Source organism: Engystomops pustulosus, chromosome 4, assembly GCF_040894005.1.
Source record: "Engystomops pustulosus chromosome 4, aEngPut4.maternal, whole genome shotgun sequence".
In the NCBI taxonomy this organism is placed as follows: Eukaryota; Metazoa; Chordata; class Amphibia; order Anura; family Leptodactylidae; genus Engystomops; species Engystomops pustulosus.
The window spans coordinates 153,017,186-153,038,447 of NC_092414.1; the positions used below are offsets into that span (position 1 = coordinate 153,017,186).

The 21,262-nt window shown below is 41.1% G+C and overlaps 1 protein-coding gene across 1 annotated transcript in view; it reads left to right on the plus strand.

The window, feature by feature from the left end:
* Window positions 1–21,262, plus strand: part of RFX7 (regulatory factor X7) — a 79,560-nt gene that overhangs the window by 24,220 nt on the left and 34,078 nt on the right. Inside the window, exon 2 of the mRNA XM_072148157.1 lies at window positions 15,696–15,729. Within this exon, the coding sequence (XP_072004258.1) occupies window positions 15,696–15,729 (34 nt within the window). The remainder of the gene's footprint in view (window positions 1–15,695; window positions 15,730–21,262) is intronic.

Consider the following 21,262-nt stretch of genomic DNA (forward strand, 5'->3'; position numbering starts at 1 on the left):
CTACACTCACACAGCACACACTACACTACACTCACACAGCACACACTACACTACACTCACACAGCACACACTACACTACACTCACACAGCACACACTACACTACACTCACACAGCACACACTACACTACACTCACACAGCACACACTACACTACACTCACACAGCACACACTACACTACACTACACTCACAGCACACACTACACTACACTCACACAGCACACACTACACTACACTCGCACACACTACACTACACTACACTCACAGCACACACTACACTACACTACACTCACACAGCACACACTACACTACACTACACTCACACAGCACACACTACACTACACTACACTCACACAGCACACACTACACTACACTCACACAGCACACACTACACTACACTCACACAGCACACACTACACTACACTACACTCACACAGCACACACTACACTACACTCACACAGCACACACTACACTACACTCACACAGCACACACTACACTACACTCACACAGCACACACTACACTACACTACACTACACTCACACAGCACACACTACACTACACTACACTCACACAGCACACACGACACTACACTCACACAGCACACACGACACTACACTACACTCACACAGCACACACGACACTACACTCACACAGCACACACTACACTACACTCACACAGCACACACTACACAATACACTACACTACACTCACACAGCACACACTACACTACACTACACTCACACAGCACACACTACACTACACTCACACAGCACACACTACACTACACTCACACAGCACACACTACACTACACTCACACAGCACACACTACACTACACTCACACAGCACACACTACACTACACTCACACAGCACACACTACACTACACTCACACAGCACACACTACACTACACTCACACAGCACACACTACACTACACTCACACAGCACACACTACACTACACTCACACAGCACACACTACACTACACTACACTCACACAGCACACACTACACTACACTCGCACACACTACACTACACTACACTCACAGCACACACTACACTACACTACACTCACACAGCACACACTACACTACACTCACACAGCACACACTACACTACACTACACTCACACAGCACACACTACACTACACTCACACAGCACACACTACACTACACTCACACAGCACACACTACACTACACTACACTCACACAGCACACACTACACTACACTCACACAGCACACACTACACTACACTCACACAGCACACACTACACTACACTCACACAGCACACACTACACTACACTACACTACACTCACACAGCACACACTACACTACACTACACTCACACAGCACACACTACACTACACTACACTCACACAGCACACACTACACTACACTACACTCACACAGCACACACTACACTACACTCACAGCACACACTACACTACACTACACTCGCACACACAGCACACACTACACTACACTCGCACACACAGCACACACTACACTACACTCGCACACACAGCACACACTACACTACACTCGCACACACAGCACACACTACACTACACTCACACAGCACACACTACACTCACACAGCACACACTACACTCACACAGCACACACTACACTACACTCACACAGCACACACTACACTACACTCACACAGCACACATTACACTACACTCACACAGCACACACTACACTACACTCACACAGCACACACTACACTACACTACACTCACACAGCACACACTACACTACACTACACTCACACAGCACACACTACACTACACTACACTCACACAGCACACACTACACTACACTACACTCACACAGCACACACTACACTACACTACACTCACACAGCACACACTACACTACACTACACTCACACAGCACACACTACACTACACTACACTCACACAGCACACACTACACTACACTACACTCACACAGCACACACTACACTACACTACACTCACACAGCACACACTACACTACACTACACTCACACAGCACACACTACACTACACTACACTCACACAGCACACACTACACTACACTCACACAGCACACACTACACTACACTACACTCACACAGCACACACTACACTACACTACACTCACACAGCACACACTACACTACACTACACTCACACAGCACACACTACACTACACTACACTCACACAGCACACACTACACTACACTACACTACACTCACACAGCACACACTACACTACACTACACTACACTCACACAGCACACACTACACTACACTACACTACACTCACACAGCACACACTACACTACACTACACTACACTCACACAGCACACACTACACTACACTACACTACACTACACTCACACAGCACACACTACACTACACTACACTACACTACACTCACACAGCACACACTACACTACACTACACTACACTACACTCACACAGCACACACTCACCCGGCCTTAAGTCCCGTCGGGATCACGTAAATGCAGGCAGGGAGATGGAGCAGGACAGGGAGCAGCAGCCCCGCTGTCCACGGGGCCTGCGCTCTCGCTCCGGAGCGCTGGTGACACAGTTCACTGTGTCACGTGTCGCGCTGAGCGGTCCGGCGCGCGCTGTGATCGCGCTACAGACATTTCCCTCTTTTGCAGCGCGCGCCGGGCCGCTCAGCCTGCGCGCTACAGGGAATAATTGCCATGCGTAACTTTACGCATGGCAATTATTTCGGGGGGTAATGGCGCCTCATCACGCGTCTATGACGCGTGGTGAGGCGTTAATGCGACCTCTGGTAACACATTAACATGTATTTGGCAGAAAAGTAAATTGACAGTTTGGAAAGTATTTTCTGGTTGATGGATGGAGCTAAGTAACAAAGTAATATGTTTACACCACACCAAAAATGCACTGTTACACGCATTGTAAACATGCATGAAATGTAAGCGGAAATGCAAAAGTTATGAAAACGTAAGTGCAAACGAGACATCAACGCATACACCACATAAGCGTAAAACAAGACATAGACACAACCAGCATGTAAATGAAAGTGTAAACACAAACGTGATGGCACGGAAGTGTAAATGCGCTGTAAACGCAAGTGCCTTTTGCGTAAACACGAGTCAAACTCGACATAAATGCAAATGCTGCTTAAACGTGACACAAAGGCAAATACAATGTAAGCTTAAACACAACGCAAATTTGTTGACGTTTAGGGCCGTTGCATAGCGTTTAAACTTCTGGGCCGTTCGTGTAGTGTTTCCTCTTACGGGCCGTTTGCATTGCAATTCTGGTTACATGGCATTTGCGGCGTGCTTCTGCCTATGTGGCGTTTGTCTCACATTTACATTGAGTTTATGCATATGCACCATTTGTGGCACGTTTACGCTTATGCAGCGCTTGAAATGCGTTTACACATACAGGCGGTGCCCTTCTTAAGAACACTCAACTTGCAAACGACCCCTAGTTACAACCGGACCACTGGATATTGGTAATTTATTGTACTTTAGTCCTAGGCTACAATAAACAGCTATAACAGTTATCAATGGTGCCTGTAATGAAGCTTTATTGTTAACCCTGATTCTTATGACAACCCAACAATTGTCACAGAGACCAAAAAAGTTCTGGCTGGGATTACAATGATAAAATATACAGTTCTGACTTACATACAAATTCAACTTAAGAACAAACCTACAGACCCTATCTTGTATGTAACCTGGGGACTGCCTTTAAGTACATTTTCCATTTTAACTACGAAAATCTATGGATGCGTAAACGCACCTCAAGCACTGCCTAAGCGTAAATGTGCCAAAAATGATGCAACACTGCAAAAGAGTAAAAGCGGCACAAAAGCTACATAAACTCTACGCAAACGGGCCGTAAGCATAAATGTGCTGCAAATGCTGCGTAAGCGTGCCGCAAATATAGCAAAGCATAAACGTGACGCAAACACAGTGTGAGCTTTACTGTGATGCAAACGCTGCATAAGTGTAACGCATACGGTGGGTAAATGTGACAAATGTCGTGTAAGCGCAAACATGACGCAACGCCTCTTAAGCGTAAAAATGCTGCAAACGTGACGGCGTGTAAGCTTAACGCAAATGGCGTGTAATACAAACGTAGCTAAAGCGCAAACACCGCACAAAAGTAAAAGTGTTGCAAACACTGCATAATCAGAAACTGCACAATAGTGCAAACGCTGCGTAAGTGTAACCGTGATGCAAATGCTGCTTAACCCCTTAAGGACGCAGCCATTTTACAGCTTAAGGCTCAGCCCGATTTTTTGGATTCTGACTTGCTTCGCTTTATATGGTTATAACTTTTGAACACTGTTACTTATCAAAGCGATTCTGAGATTGTTTTTTCCCCACATGTTGTACTTCATTTTAGTGGTAAATTTTGGCAGATAAGTTTTGCGTTTATTTACAAAAAAAAGAAAATATGATAAATTTTTTGAAAAATTTGCCATTTTCGAAATTCTAAATCATTGCGTTTCCAGGCAGATAGATTTACCACCTAAATAAGTTGCTGAATAACATTTCCCATTTGTCTACTTTACATTTTCATAATTTCTGAAATGTCTGGATAATTTATTTTGATGTCACGCGGCTTACAAATAGAATAGCGCTTTTCCGGATTTTCAGAATTGACTATTTTGGGGATAAATACAGTTTTGAATGAAATTTTACATATTTAGCATCAAAACCCCCTATGTAATCTACCCATTTTCAAATCTGCACCCCTCAAGCTATCAGAAACAGCTTTTACGAAGATTGTTAACCCCTTGAGATCTTCATAGTAATTGAATCAAAATGGAGGTGAAATTTAGAATGGTCATACTGTTCCCTTATACGTTCATTTAGCACTAAAATTTACACATTTCCAAAATATAAAAAGAGAAAACCCACCATACAATTTGTTCAGCAATTTCTCCTGAGTACAAAGACCCCCCACATGTGGCTGTGACTTGTTTTATGGGCGCACAGCGAGACGCAGAAGGGAAGGAGCACCCTGCAGCTGCCAGGATTTTAGTTTCCTCATTGGCCCCTTTTGAAGGCTATAAAATTTTCGCTTTTTCGTTATTGGGGCCATGTGACGGCATTTTTTTTGCGGGATGAGATGCTTTTTCCATTGTTACCATTTTGGGGTTGGTATCACCTATTGTTGAAAATTTAGGAACTTTTTTTGAGGGCAGGAGTAGAAAAGCATCAATTCTGTACTGGATTTTTGACTTTTTTTTTTTTGGTGTTCACCGTATAGACTAATAATCATGTTAGCTTTATTCTATGGGTTGATACGATTACGGGGATACCAGACATGAATATATTTTCTTACGTTTTACTAAATTTGTCAAACAAAACCCTAATGTGGGGAAAAATCTATAATTTTTGTATTGCCATCTTCCAAGTGGCATAACTTTGTTACGTTTTTGGCTACGGAGCTGGTTGATGGCTTGTTTTTTGCGGGACATGTTGTACTTTGCCCCAGTATCATGTCTAAGTACATATGGTTTTTTGGTCGCATTTTATAGCATTTTTTGTGGGATTGAAAAGGTAAAAATCATAATTTTTGGAGGGTTTATAACAGTTTTTTTTTACGGCGTTTATCGTGCGGGTTCAATAATGATTTACTTTTATTCTATGGGTTGTTACGGACGCGGTGATACTATATATGTGGGGTTTGTGTTATGATTTAGACTTTTTTTTTGAGTTATATGTCTCTTTATATGTTTTGGGGGTTTGGGGCATTTTTAGTGATTTATGACTTTATTTTTTTATTGAATAACTTTTTTTTTTACTTTTTTACTTTTATACCATGGGATATGAACAAGCAATCCTCTGATTGCTTGTTCATGATAATATTCTGCAATACTCATGTATTGCAGAGTATTATCAGTGTCAGCCTATGCACTTGCATAGGCTGGCACTTTGCCAGTAAGATGACGTCACAGACGCCATCTTACTGGCAATTCTTGCTAGTAACTCTGGGGTCCAGATCGGACCCCAGAGTTACTATAGCAACGATCGGCGCCCCCCGAAAACGGTTCGGGGGGGCCGATCGTGGGGGAAAGACACCCCAGATGCTTGTTAGATGCCGCGGTCGCGCTGACCGCGGCATCTAAAGGGTTAAGCACCCGCGATCGGAGACAACTCCGATCGCGGGTGTTACACTGGGGTGCCGGCTATTAGTTACAGCCGGCACCCCGTGTTTCCCGATGCCGGTTCGGCTCTGATCCAGAGCCGAGCCGGCATAAGCGCCGTGGCGGATATATCCGCCACTGAGCGCTAAGTCACTGCGCTCCGTGGCGGATATATCCGCCGCGGAGCGTGAAGGGGTTAAGTGTAAACGTGCCGCAAACAGCATGTAAGCGGAACTGTGATATACACACCACGCATAAGTGAAACCGTGATGCACGTGCTGTGTAAAAGCAAACGACACGCAAACACAGCATAAGAGTAAACATGACACAAACACAAGCGCAACATAAGTGTAACCGTGACAAACTGCACGCAACCATCACATAACTGTGACACAAACGCCAGCGAATTTAGTGAAACGTGATTGTTTATACGCAATGTCAACAGAATATTAGTGGAATATGTGTGAACAAAGCCTTTAGATGAACATAGAAAAGACTCACAGCTCAATATTAAGCTCTCTGACATTGCCTGCCTCTAATTGGACAGTATGAGCGAAGATTAGCATAACACACGCCCCCAGCTCCTCCTTTCTGACTAAACACAGATTACAATGGTCAGAAACTTTGAATTTTCCTTCTAGCCCCTGCAGTTGGGGAGATAACTGTGCCCTTGAATCTGTGTAACAGCCCCTATGGGATGGTATGCTAATCTACATATGAGTGATGTGGTGAAAGGTCCTCTTTAAAACCTCCTTGGGGGGGATTTTGTCATCTTCTGGCGCCAATAACTTTTTCATACTTTGGTGTACGGAGCTGTGAATAGTATCAGTTTTTGCGACTTTAGTTGGCATTTTCATTGCTATAAGTTATAGGACTGTACGGCCTTTTGATCACTTTTTATTTAATTTTTTTTTTTTTTTTTTCAAAATGGCAAAAAAGTGGCATTTTCGATTTTGGGTGCTATTTTCCGTTATGGGGTTAAACTTAGTGAAAAACCGTTATTATATTTTGATCGGGCCTTTTCAGACGCGGTGATACCTAATGTGTTTATGATTTTTACTGTTTATTAATATTTATATCAGTTCTAGGGAAAGGGGGTGATTTTAATTTTTAGGTATTTTTATTATAAATTTTTTTAAACTTCAACCCTTTAACCCTAGGTTGTCTGATCGATCCCACCATATACTGCCATACTACAGTATATGGGGATTTTACTCTTCATTCATTACAATGTGCAATTAGCACATTGTAATGAATGGGTTAAAATGAGACCGCTTCGGGCCTTCGTGAGACCCGAAGCTGTCATGGCAACGGATTGCTGCTCCCCGTGACGTAATCGGTGGGGAAAAAAGATCCGCGGCAAGCTGGCCCATGCGGTGCCATTTTTTGAAGCCGCCAGCAACATTGCCGGTGGCGATCGAAGTGAAAATATGCAGCAAAGACTTACCGGCTATGGAGAGGGCGCATTCCGCGGGCCCTCTCCGTGCACAGTGACCCAGCGCCGTACTAGTACGGCACGCGGCGGGAAGGGGTTAAAATAATTGTTTTTTAAAAATTAGTCCTTATTCACACCACTGTTATATTTTCATTATACCTTATCTCTATATTTTCTCAACACCTTGTAAACTGACAAGCTTTGTGGAAAGGGCACCTCACCTTGATCCATGGACTCCGAGCAGCAGATCACCTCGGCTTGTCAGACATACAATGTCTTGCAGGAAAAGAAACCTGATCTACCTCCAGGACAACTTCTTAGTAAAAACTTTCAGATTCTTTATTAAATGAAAGAAGATTGTGTTGAAACCTGTAGGCTTTTCCTAGTCTACACGCAGATATATCCCCATGCTGAGCATTACATGTTTTTAATATTTAATAAAGCATTTGAAAGTTTTTACTAAGTTGTCTTGGAGCTAGATTGTGTTTCTTTTCCTGCAAGACCTGATTAACTGTGGTATGAATAAGGCCTTACTTTACTTTTTATGTAGCACCCAATATAGAAAGCAAGCGGCACTATGCAAGTCAGGTTGGTGCCATATACCAGTGGTTGTAGTTAATTGTAGTTAAACTATAATTTTGAACCTACATATTATAGGAAATGTACAACTACGGATCTACCTATTAAGGTAGATCCTGTGGTAGGTGCATCTAATGTATATAAGGATAGCCCTTTTTAGGGCTAAACCTTTACCCCCTCTATCTTTGCTAATCTTTAATCTTCTTAATATGCAAATTTTCTAAAGAGGCTACTGGGACATGGAGTAGCTGGAGCTGAGGCTACATGGCGCAGCTACTTCAGGCCCCAGTAGCCTCCTTGATCCTCCTACCCAGAGATCTTCAGCCCTCGTCCATGAAGCTGGAGTTATGCGCATGCACAAAACATAGGCCAGCGGCTGTGCTATCTCTGTTCCAAAGCTACTGCGCATGCGCAAACTCAGCCTTCCCAGATGAGTGTGCGCAGCTCCTTGTGGCTGTACGCTGAAGATCTCTGGGTAGGAGGATCAAAGAGGCTACTGAGGCCTGGAGTAGCTGCGCCATGTAGCCTCAGCTCCGCAAACTCCACTCCCCAGTACTTTCTTTAGAAAATTTGGATATTACCCTGATTAAAGATTAGCAAAGATAGAGGGAGTAAAGGATTAGCCCTAAAAAAGGCCTTCGTTACATTCGTAAGATGCACCTTCCACCGGATCTACCTTAATAGGTAGATCCGTAGTGGTAGGTTTCCTTTAACACTCTGCATCCCCATAGTAGTGTGTTGTTCTACCTCCTGATAGATTTTGTCTTGCAGTGTTCGGTGTAGTACTGATCTATTACCAGCAGGTGTCATTGCTTCTGCAGCGAGGTCATGGGTCTGTAAGCATTGTGCTCTCACTATACCTCCCATACGCTACTCTCATCTTTGGCTCCTGCCTTTACCCGCACTCTAGATACTTTGAAAGTGATAAACTATTTTATGTATTTCAGGGAATGTCTTTATCTATTTGTCTATTGTGGAATGCCACAAAAAAGAAATTAAAGCGTGAACACAACATGGATGAGAATTTAAGGCAAACCCTATGCTGATGGACCTGCAAAAGGAGCATGTTCCACAGATTGTTCATCCCCACACAATTTGCATTTGTTGGCTCCACATTGCCCTTTGTATACACTCTGGTGGCTATTTACTATGACATTAGTTGGTGTTATATAGTGAAGAAAAAGTTCTATGGGACTGCCAGAGATACCGCGCTCTGCTACCTAGCGGCAGGCTTTATGTAGAAAACCGTTTATTACTGCTTCTGCATTCTCCTTCATTCACCGCATAGCGCTGAAGTAGCGCTATTCAGTGTCTGCAGTAGCTGGCAGTGCAGCTGGCTCTATAGATCCGGTGGTCACACGATTGCTGGGTCCTGTACAAAAATTTTTTTATTTTGCCATCTTCTGGCGCTAATAACTTTTTTAATACTTTGTTGTACGGAGCTGTTGGTGGTATCATTTTTTGTGACATTTGATAATATTTTCAATTATATAATTTCTAGGACTGTACGACCTTTTGATCACTTTTTATAGATGTTTTTATATTTTTCAAAATGGCAAAAAAAGCCATTACAATGTGCTATCAGCAAAGACTTACCGGTTATGGCGAGGGCTCAGCCCGTGACCAGTTAAATGTATTCCCCATGGGTTTTTATGACATCAAGAGGGATATATAAAGTAAAAACAAGCACAGCATATTAATAAATATATAGAAACATACATTAAATATTTCCAAATAAATCCCCCCCTCTACACTATAAGAAAAACATTGCAATACCGGCAGCCCCCTACTTAAGGACACCAGACTTACAGACATAACCTTCTGCCCACTGTGATCTCTGGTGAAGCTCTCTTGATGCTTTACTATAGTCCCAGGCTGCAATGATCCGCTGTAATGTGTCTGTAATGAAGATTTATTGATAATCCTTGGTCCCATTGCAGCTAAATATTTGGAGAAACCAATTGTCACTGGGACTAAAAAAAAATATGTCTGGAGCTACAATTATAAAATATATACCGTATGTCCCGATTTGCATACAAATTCAAATTGAGTACAAACCCAAGGAACCTCTTTTGTACGTAACCCAGGGACTGTCGGTATATATTATGTATCGAAATTAACCGACACAAAAGAAGGAATTCATTAATAATGTTAAATTTGGTTTCATTTGAAAATGAAGCAAAGTATATACTATACATTACAAAAAACTTTTTCCCCAGTTTTTTTTCCATTTTTAGTTTTCTAAACTAAATCTACAAAAAGGCCTTAAACTTCTCTTCATTTTTAACTAGCCCTATGTGTCAAGAAATAAAAACTGCTGCAAAAAGAAAAAAATTTTAAGGTAGCATGCTAAAAAAAATATGGTCCTTAAGCCACTGCATACAAAAATTCATTAAAATTGCCTGGTCATTTTAAACCTTTTCAGGCCTCGTCCTAAAGGGATTAAAGGAAATCCGTCTGGGCAGCCCTCAGCATGGTACATATAGCTACTAAGTTTATTAGGAGTTCTGCTCTTGTCTTTTTGGTTAAAAATTTACTGTACTCTTTATGTAAATGAAGTGAAAGGGCTCCGTGGGGCTCTCACCCCCTTGCTCCTTCTGCAACCTACCTCTGCCTGCTGTAATCTTGCGGCAACACAGAGTGTATGCTACCACAATATTACAAGTGGGAGGGGCAGAAGTACTCCAGGTGGCATGTAAGAGCTGAAGATGAGAGGGGCTCTGGCCCTAGTGGCCAAGGGCACTTTTACTTCAATTACATATAACTTCCATTTCATTTTTAACCAAACTACAGGAGCAGAGCCCCTAATAAACTTATAGCTGTATTTGCCCTGCTGGGAGCTATCTGGCAGCATTAAGGGTGAATACACCTACCAACCAGTGATAGATTTCCTTTAACCCCTTGATGACCGCCTTATTAGGTCTTTATCGCAGGCATTAAGGGTAGTTCTTTTGACACTCTGCCTTTCTATGGTGGTGCTTCAGAAGAAGAATTCAGGAGAATGCATCCTGCAAATGCAGGGCTATGTCATCACATCCCAGGCCAGCACCAAAACCAGGGATCGGAAAAATGCCGATCCCAGGTGTTTAAAGAGAACCCGTCATGCAAAATAACCCCCCTAAACTAAATATATTTTCATAAACTGCCATTAGAGAGCATTGCCTCTATCCCTTCATTGTCCCTCTACAGGCCTGTAAACCTAAGCAATGAGGTCCTAAAGCTGTATGCAAATGACCTGTGAAATGTCCAATGAAGCATTAGCATATTCAAGCTGTCCACTCTATTCATGAGTGGGAGGCACAGCCACACCCCCAGTGCTTGACTGACAGCCTGTATAATGATGTGAGGCTGTATAATGATGTGCTTCCTGGTGCTGGTGGCCACGCCCCCTGCAGCCTGTGTGTGCATGTGTGTGTGTGTTTAGGAGAGATACAGCAGCTCCAGGCAGCCATGTTACAGCAGAACATGTCAGATTCATGTGTAGCTGATGTCTGTGTCTCTCATCTGTGTATTAGGAGGATGCAGCATGTCAGCAGATGCAGCACAGATACCAGCAATACTTTACTATACATTACACACAGACATGAGCAGGGGGAGGAGAAGGGAGGGGTAACAGGGGTGACATCACTGCCTCTGACCATGTGACCAGCCTCATTTACATGCTAAAGAATAGATGATATTACAATGAATAATGTATGAAATGACTAGATAAAGGCTGGGATGGGATCCTTGTGAGCTGCTCCAACAGGTAGAGGTGACAGGACTAGTGACACAGACCTGATGACAGGTGTCCTTTAACCTCCTACACCCTACATGCGTATAAGTGTATTCTCCATGACCCTTCCGCCCCCACGGTGAGCTTACAGGGGAATCTGGTCCATTCTGCAGCAGCCCCAGGGTCGGGCTTTGACCCGAAGCTGCTGTGTATTGCAGTACATTTGTATTGTAAAGTGTAAGGGCTTGCACAAGCAATCGGACGAACACTTGTTTAAACCCAAGTCTGCAAAAAAATAAAAAAAAGTTAAAACAAATAAAGTAAAAATCATTTTTAGAATAGTTTAAAATAGTTAATAAAATCTCATGAATAATCTGTACAGTGCATCTCATCCCACAAAAAAGCCCTCAAGCATAAGCTGAAAAAGTCCCACTCGGTTATATATATAAAAAAATAAGGTTATCACTCGCCCTTCCCCACTGACCCCGGTGTCCTCTTCTCCATCTTCTCGTCTATGCGATTTGGCAGCATAGAAACTATGACGCAGCAGTGTCACCGGCTGATGATATAGTTTGTGTGCTGGCAGATCGAACATGCGTGCATCTGCTGGGCACTCTGCTGGACATTTTATTAATTGGAGGGGCTGCTGTGGATATTTCATTCATGAGGGGAGACTACTAGACATCTTATTAGAGAGAAGCTGCTGCAATTTACGCCCTAGGCTTATACTCGAGTCAATAGTTTTCCCAGTTTTTCGTGGTAAAATTAGGTGCCTTGGCTTATATTTGGGTCCGCTTTGCTCAAGTATACACGATAATTCCTTTTGACAGTGTAAATTTTGGGCTAAATGAATGTATATCCCCCCCCCACCACCCCCCCAAAAAAAAAAAAAATCATGTCTTTTCTTCGATATTGTTTTAACCCCTGTGAAATGCTTAAAGGGTTAAACAGACTATGTGAAATTAGTTTTAGATACGTTTCGAAATTGGGGTTATTTATTGGGTTCTATTATTATTATTTTGGCCTTGTAAACGGAGTTGTCCCTCTAAACGTCTTGGTGATTTTCATGAAAATCTGAAAAATTGCACCTAAATTTCTAAGCCTAATAACATCCGAGAAAAATGAGAGGACACGTAAAAAAACATGTCATCATAAAACGGCCATTCCAGATATCAAGTTATTTGGGTGGTCTTACGAACTACCTTGAGAGGAGAACAGAATTTTTGTTGTTTTTTTTTCCCATACAAAATGCTAAACGTATCACTTTCATTTTTAAGTGCCAAGTAAAAAATTGTAAAGAAAGGGGTTTAAAATGATTCTTATTGTGTAAACATCACTAGGGGGTTATAGTTTGAGAACTTTTTTCATGGGAAAACCCCTTTAAGCTGAAAAGACATTTTGGTGATGAGGGGTTAAATAAGGAAGAAATGCAGAGGAAAAGGACAAATATTTCTTTAACCCCTTAATGACCGCCGTATCGGCTTTTTACAGCGGTCATTAAGGGTATTTCTTCTGCGACGGCACGTCAGAAGAAGATTTCGGGACATCAGGTCAGCATAGTGCCGGTGTCGGGCTGTGATATCACAGCCCAGACCCGGGATTGGTGTTTAACCCCTTACATGCCGTGGATCGGACCTCCCCGGTGTGCTTACTGGGGGATCCAATCCCTCCTGCCTCAGCCCCGGGTTCCTACGAGTGACCCGAGGTTGTCGGCTCCTCTCTGTGCCGGGTTCCGCCTCCTGGCAGGACCCGGCTGTATGTAACTGAGCATGCTCAGTTACTAACACTATACACTGCAATACAAGTGTATTGCAGTGTAAGGGCTTGAACAAGCGATTGGATGATGGCTTGTTCAAGCCAAGAAGTAGAAAATGTAAAAAAGTTTAAAAAAAAAAAAAAAAAAAAAAAAAAGGATTTAGTCATTTTAGAATATAATTAAATAAATAAAATAAAAGTCCCATAATCTCCCCAGTTACACATAAAGTACAAATAAAGTATATAAAACACAAAAACATGTACATATTTGGTATCACCGCGTCCGTATCAATCTGTACAATAAATCTAAATCGATATTGAACCCGCTCGGTGAGCGACATAAAAAAAGAAACTCTGAAACCTTCCCGTAATATTCAATTTTTCATCAAATACCAACACTAAAAATGTTCTAGAAAGTGATCAAAAAAAGTTATGTTCCCTAATATGATACGACTGAAAAGAACAACTCTTTTTGCAAAAAATAAGCCCTCAACCAGATCTGACAACAGAAAAATACAGAAGTTATGGCCCTAAAAACTTGTCAATAGTAAAAGCAATGCGATTTTCTCTAATATTGGTTTTGCTCAGGAAAATTGAGCAAAGATAAGAAAAACTATATAAATGAGGTATCACCGCAATCGTAGTGAACCAGAGAATAAAGATAAAATATTATTTTTACGTTACGGTGAGCGGGGGGGGGGGGGGGAGAAATGCTAAAAATCCAAAATAAAAATAGTTGATTTTGTATGTGTCCCCCTTCAAATAGTTAATAAAATCTCATGAATAAGCTTTAGACTCCCAAAATGAATAACATATACATTGTATCTCATCCCGTAAAAAATAAGCCCTCATATGTTCGCATTACCAAAAAAAATAAAAATTTATAGGTCGTACAATGTGACATTACAAATCTGTTGTGAATGGCGCCTCCATTCATTCTATACTCGGCTGTGAGTACACTCAGGAGGAATTGGGCATCAAGCGTTGCAGTGCGTTTCATCATTTTATTTATTCTGAAACTGTCAGTTTTGGCCTAAATGAATGTATTTTCCCAAAAAATTCTAAAGTTCTAAAATTCTAAAGTTTCTAAATCGCAGGTCCATATTGTTTTAACCCATGTGAAACACTTAAAGGGTTAATAGACTCAATAGAAGTTGTTTTACATACGTTGAGGGGTGAAGTTTCTATAGTGGGGTAATTTATGGGGTTTTACTATTATTTAGGCCTCTCAAAGTCACTTGAAAGCTGAGTTGTCCCTCAAAATGTGAGTTTTGGCAATTTTCAAGAAAATGAGAAAAATTGCACCTAAATTTCTGCACCTCATAACATCCTAGAAAAATGACCGGAAGCATAAAATATCATCCCAACATAAAGCAGATATTCTGTAAATGTTAATTATCAAACTTTTTGGGTAGTTTTACATCTTGTCTGGAAACCAGAACATTTCAAACTTGGAAAAATGAAGAATTTTTACGAACTTTTGCCAAATTTTCACTTTTTTTCAGAACGAATCGCAAAACTTATCACTTAAATTTTATAACTAACATGAAGTACAATGTGTCACGAGAAAACATTCTCAAAATCACCGGGATATGTTAAAGCGTTCCGAAGTTGTAACCAATTATCGTGAGACCGGACCAGTCTGGTCATTAAGCTGAAAAGTAGTGTCGGTGTTAAGGGGTTAATTTTATTGTAAAGCTTACAATTATCATAGGCTACATTGACTTATTCAGTTTTGTTGAAAGTTTATTTATGCTTTACATAAATGTCTTTTAGCTTTACCAGCTGAAAACCATTTTTTTTAATATGAAACCTCATCCAGCTTATAAGTGATTCAATACCAGAACTTTATTGTAGCTGGAGCAGTGCAAGAATATATCATACTACTAAAGAGTACAAGGCATCATTTCCACAATTGGTTACCTTATTATTTTGTCATATCAGTGGTGTTTGTCTCATTCCGATGTCTGTGGTATTCTATCATTTCATATAACAGTATTTCTGGTTGTGATGCTTTCCGTAATTATCAACAGTGTAACCTTTATTTTTTTTTCTTTTTTATAGTAAGTCCATACAGTCAAAAGTAGACTGCATTTTGGTAAGTAATGATTATTTTCATGTTTGTCTAGTTATCATTAATATAGTCATTGGGAATAACTATAGTTCCTGTTTGCTGCTCAATGTTTCTTATTCTTGTTCCTTTATGTCTTGAACAAATGGGTTACAATAAATGAGATTCCATTGTATTATGAGCCCTGTCACTTTCTCACATCAGTGAAGCTTACCTTACTTTTCTGTTTCCGGTATATACCTGTAAGCCAAATTTGTAGTGAAGCTTAGTGGTAAAAGAACTATATCGGTGACATTACAGAAGCAGTGGCTCTGAAAATATGACCATTGTGACGTAGTATTTTTTGATTGGCCACAAAATTTTCAACAGGATTCATAAGTCAATGTAGAAAGTTAGTAATTAAAACATTTGTGTGCTGACCAATTAGATTGGAGGGGAAAAGTGAGAGCAGATCAGGAATCATTAATAAGTAGTAACGGAGTCTACAGAGGGGGAAAATTGGTAAAGTACAAATTTACCAGAGCCCCGCTGTGCTTTGGCTTGACCCCCCCCCCCCCCCTGTCTGATGTAATCTCACGCAGCGGTAGGTAAAAAGAGCTGAATGTAGCTGAATCAAACAAAATTGGTGTCAAACGTTTGTGTTATGCTTGTGCCTGTCTGGTGTCATGGGAGGTGTCAGACTGTCACACTGACAGGCCGATCCTGTACTGTGACAGGGCTGATATAGTCCTGTGTCACAGTGCTGAGCACACTTGGGCTACATTCACATGACAGTGTCCCCGCCATACCGTAGCACGGCGCTCACACGTTGGCACCTGGGAGAGGAGGTGGTGTGAGTACCCCTCTCCATGGAGATACATTGTACACGGCATCGTATTACGGGTAAAGATGGGACATGTATGATGCCGCGCGCCCATTGCTGTCTATGGTGGATGATATACACCGTATATATGCCACCCGTATATACGTCCCCCATACGGCCGTGTGAATGTAGACTTATTCTAAGGGATCCAGTGATGACATCAGGAAATAGGATGGTGCATTTACAAGTTGCAGTAATGCATGCTTTTTGAAACGCATGAGACCTCTGAGAAGATCTTCCTGAATACATAGCCATTAACATTGTGTTTACAAAATGCATGCGTTAACAACGTGTAGGAGTTAGGCTCAGAATAACTGACATGTATGTAAAAATCTTGTAATAGAGAGCACAAGGGCGTGTCTAGCACCAGATTTTCGTTTAATCTAGGAGGAAAATTACAGAAAATGAGCAGGGCTGGTTTTAGACTTAGTGGGGCCCTGGGCAAAACTAAAAGGTGGGCCCCAAAATAAAACTATTTTATGAATAGTCAAAGTCAGTAAGAGGCTCCTTTAGCCCTGCACAATAATAACACTTTGTAGTTACATACTGTGTAGGCTGTAGGAGAACGTTATAGGAAATAGATTTATAGGAAGTAGATTTATGATAGATACATAGATGCATAAATATAAAGTAGATCTGAAATATAGATACAGTAGAAGAGAGAGAAGATCGATTGATAATAGATAGATCAATAGATAGACAAGAAGCTATAGTTAAATTATTAGATAGACAATATAGATAAAGCTACATAGATACAGTAAATGGTTAGATGGATATACAGATGAGTAACTAGACTGATAGATATATAGACAGGAGATGGATGATAAGCAGCTTCACCCCGGCATTTAACCAAGGGGTATTAAAAGAGCAATACATCCAGTGTCCACAAAAGTCCTTTAGGACAAGAGTTTCTGGGCAAATGTCCTGTGCCACGCCGACACCCCAATATGCCAACCCTGAAAATGAGGCCAGTCGGGGAAGGTAATTGATCACTGAACAATTATTTGTAACCTATTGATACTATTGTATCAAGACTTTCTGTAGCCGTAACTGGATTGTAAACTTTGTTGTTGCAAATGATTGTGGCAAATATTTTTTTTTTTTAAATAAAGCAATGTGTAGGAAATGTTTCCCTTTATAGCAAAACGTTGTGAGCCCTCTTTACTTTAGAGAAAGGAATATGCATTTGCCATAATAATCCTAGTCAGCCTCATGCTTTTCATTGAAGTTGCCGGCTTTTATGAAACCAAACTATTCCTTATACTTTCTACTCTTATGGGCCATTGAAATGTTCCCATCGGGTGTAATTGAGTTATTTTTTCCCCCCAGGTTTAAAACATCCAATGTACTGGAGGGAGGCACTAAATTGGTGTCCTAGTGGACAGGGTCACGCCTTGTTTATGCATTTCTACACAAAATTTGTCACTTTTTAAGTGTAATCTGTTATTGATATCAAATAAGTATTTTTAATTTTACACTGTATTTCTCATTTTTCTCTTACATTGGTGTTAATCATCGTAATCTCAGTCTAGACATAGATTAAGATATGGTAAGTGTATGCAGGGTTATCCAGTTAGATTATAAACCCTCTATTTTATAATAACTTGGTGCCTGTAACTTGTAATGTGCTGACCAGTCTAATTGAAGATTCTCAGCAGATGAGATCTAATGGTTCGTCTGAACAACAGTCATGGCCATAAGTTTTAAGAATGACACAAATATTATATTTTCACATGATCTGTTGCCCTCTGGTTTCTATGTGTGTTTGTCAGATGTTTTTTTATCACATACAGAAATACAAGTGCAATCATATTATTAGTAACAAAAGCTTTTATTGACAGTTAGAATGAGTTAATGCAGCAAGTCAATATTTGCAGTGTTGATCCTTCTTCTTCAGGACCTCTGCAATTCTCCCTGGCAGCTCTCAATCAACTTCTGGACCAAATCCTGACTGATAGCAGTCCATTCTTGTATAATCAATGCTTGCATTTTGTCACAATTTGTTGGTTTTTGTTTGTCCACCCGTCTCTTGATGATTGACCACACGTTCTCAATGGGATTACAATCTGGGTAGTTTCTAGTTGGAATGAGACAAGACTGGTGGTATCGCTCACCTTGTCTTCTCCAAACAAGCTGTTTTCCAGATGTTTCAAACAATCGGAAAAGGGATTCATCAGAGAAAATGACTTTACCTCAGTCCTCAGCAGTCCACTCAGTCAGTCCCTGATGTTTTTCTGGAGAGAAGTGGCTTCTTTGCTGCCCTCCTTGACACCAGGCCTTGCTCCAGGAGTCTCCACCTCAGTGCGTGCAGATGCACTCACACCTGCCTGCTGCCATTCCTGAGCAAGCTCCGCACTGCTGGTAGCCCGATCCCGAAGCTTTAAAGGGGTATTCCCATCAGGGCATTTACATTTAATTAAATTCATTTGCTATATGTAAACATTTCTTCAATTGGATGTTAATAAAAAAAATGTTCCTGTGTGAAGATAATGTCTCATAAATGTAGTCATTTTGTCCCTTAGAAACGAGATAGCTTCCTCGGATACGACCACGTCACACTCTGGCAGCGGTGGTCAGACATGCGATATAGAGTCCTGCTGGACCATCAGGATTCAGCAATCATTACCACAGGACTGATGTGGGTCATGTAGTAACTTCCGGACATTTTATATACAAAAATAATTCTTTGTGCAATCCCTCCAGCAGAGGTGGCCGTATCCGAGGAAGCTATCTCGAAGCTATCTGCAATATGCCGCAAAGACTTACCGGCTATGGAGAGGGCTCGGCCCGCGAGCCCTCTCCATGCACCGGGACCCGGCGCGCGCCGTGTCGGGAAGGGGTTAAGGCAGGCCTGCAATGAAGTTGAAATGTGTTTTGTGGGAAAAAGTTCACTTTCTAGGCAAATATTGACCTTGCAATTATTGCTGTTAAGCTGATCACTCTTTATAACATTCTGGAGTATATAATAATTGCCATTATAAAACCTGATGCAGTAGACTTTGTAAAAATTAACATTTGTATCATTCTCACAACTTATGGCCACAGAAATAGTATTTGTGGTCTCACATTCTTATGCATGTTTTCACTGGAACCATTTTTGTTCTCATATAAACCTTCTGAAGGAAAGAAACTTTGTTCTTTTTATTATGGATTTTGACATCATTGTTACCATTTTATTTTTTTATTGAGGGAATATTTATACTGCCATTGGGACATGGGTCATTGGGGGATAACTCATTACTACTTTACAACTTCCCTAAATGATGTGTGTCTTCACAAGGCAAAGATGTTGAGGGAAAGGCTAAATTAATTATTTCCTATGCTGCCCCTCATAAGGGGCAGCATAGGATATAATTAATTATTAGTGGCAGCATAGGATATAATTAATTATTAGTGGCAGCATAGGAAATAATTAATGGTGGGGGGCAGCATAGGAAATAATTAATGGTGGGGCAGTCTAGTAAATAATGGGGGAAGGGCAGGATATTTAATTGGGCCAATAAATAAAATAGTTCACAAAGGGGTGCAGTATATTAAATAATCAATTGAGGGGGGCTCAGTGTATTACGGATGCGGTCACATTTACGGCTAGCGATCTGTTTTCAAGGAATTTCTTATATTTTTTATTTATTTTTAAACTTCAGTCCGACCCTCCAACGGTCTGAGAGGGACAGTGAACGGCCCCCTACGTAAAAAGCTTGGGGACCCCTGCCCTAATCTGTACTTGCCTTAGCTGCCTGTACCTGGCCAGTCTTGTACATGCCCCAGTAGCATCTGTAGTTAATTTACATATTATTAAATCAAGTTTTTTTTACAATTTGTTAGGTTCCAGGATTATTAAATTACAGATTGGGGCTGAGGCATACAGGAGGCATCTACCATCCGATCTGCTTTCCTTTAAATTGTGGTTTTATATCCCATCTCCTTATTGAAAATTAACTCTTGGAGTCAATAGCGGTCTAAAATGTGTTAAACCGCCTTCCGCCGCAAATTACAGTGATCATTGTTGTAGTCTGGCGTTTCTAGCATTTCGCTGATCTCTTAACTAAGATAATATATACAGTATTTTTCGGACTATAAGGCGCCCCAGAGTATAAGGCGCACCATCAATAAATGCCTGCTAAAACGTCTAGGTTCATATATAAGGCGCACCTCATTATAAGGATGAATGACCAGCAGGTGACAGACCCTTGCACAGTTCATGGCAGCTGTTGTCTGTAAGTACAGTTCATATATAAGGCGCACCTTCGATTTCTGAGAAAATCAAAGGATTTTTAGTGCCCCTTATAGTCCGAAAAATACGGTATGTATATTAGATTTCATAAACTGACTATTCTTCACAAAGCTTAAAGGTTCATTGCCCAGTAGCTGGATTGTTATGACAAACTTGCTCCATGTCAGTTCTGCATTGAGCCTAGAACTGCTGAACTTATATGCTGATTCCGGTTCAGAATGTCTAGGTTTGGTCTGGTAAATCCTGCTCAAACATGGAACCAAATTTTTAGAAGAGACTGACTTGTGGGCCACATGATATAGTCAATCTATCATTTGGGCAGCTTCCCTATACACATGCATGCTGGGCAGCGCTTATTTGCTGAATGGGGAGATAAAGCTGCTGCCTAAATCCTTTGGCTACTGTTAATCTTCTCCATAACAAAAGGAATCCAACAGCTTGATCCTTATCCCCCCTGACATGTG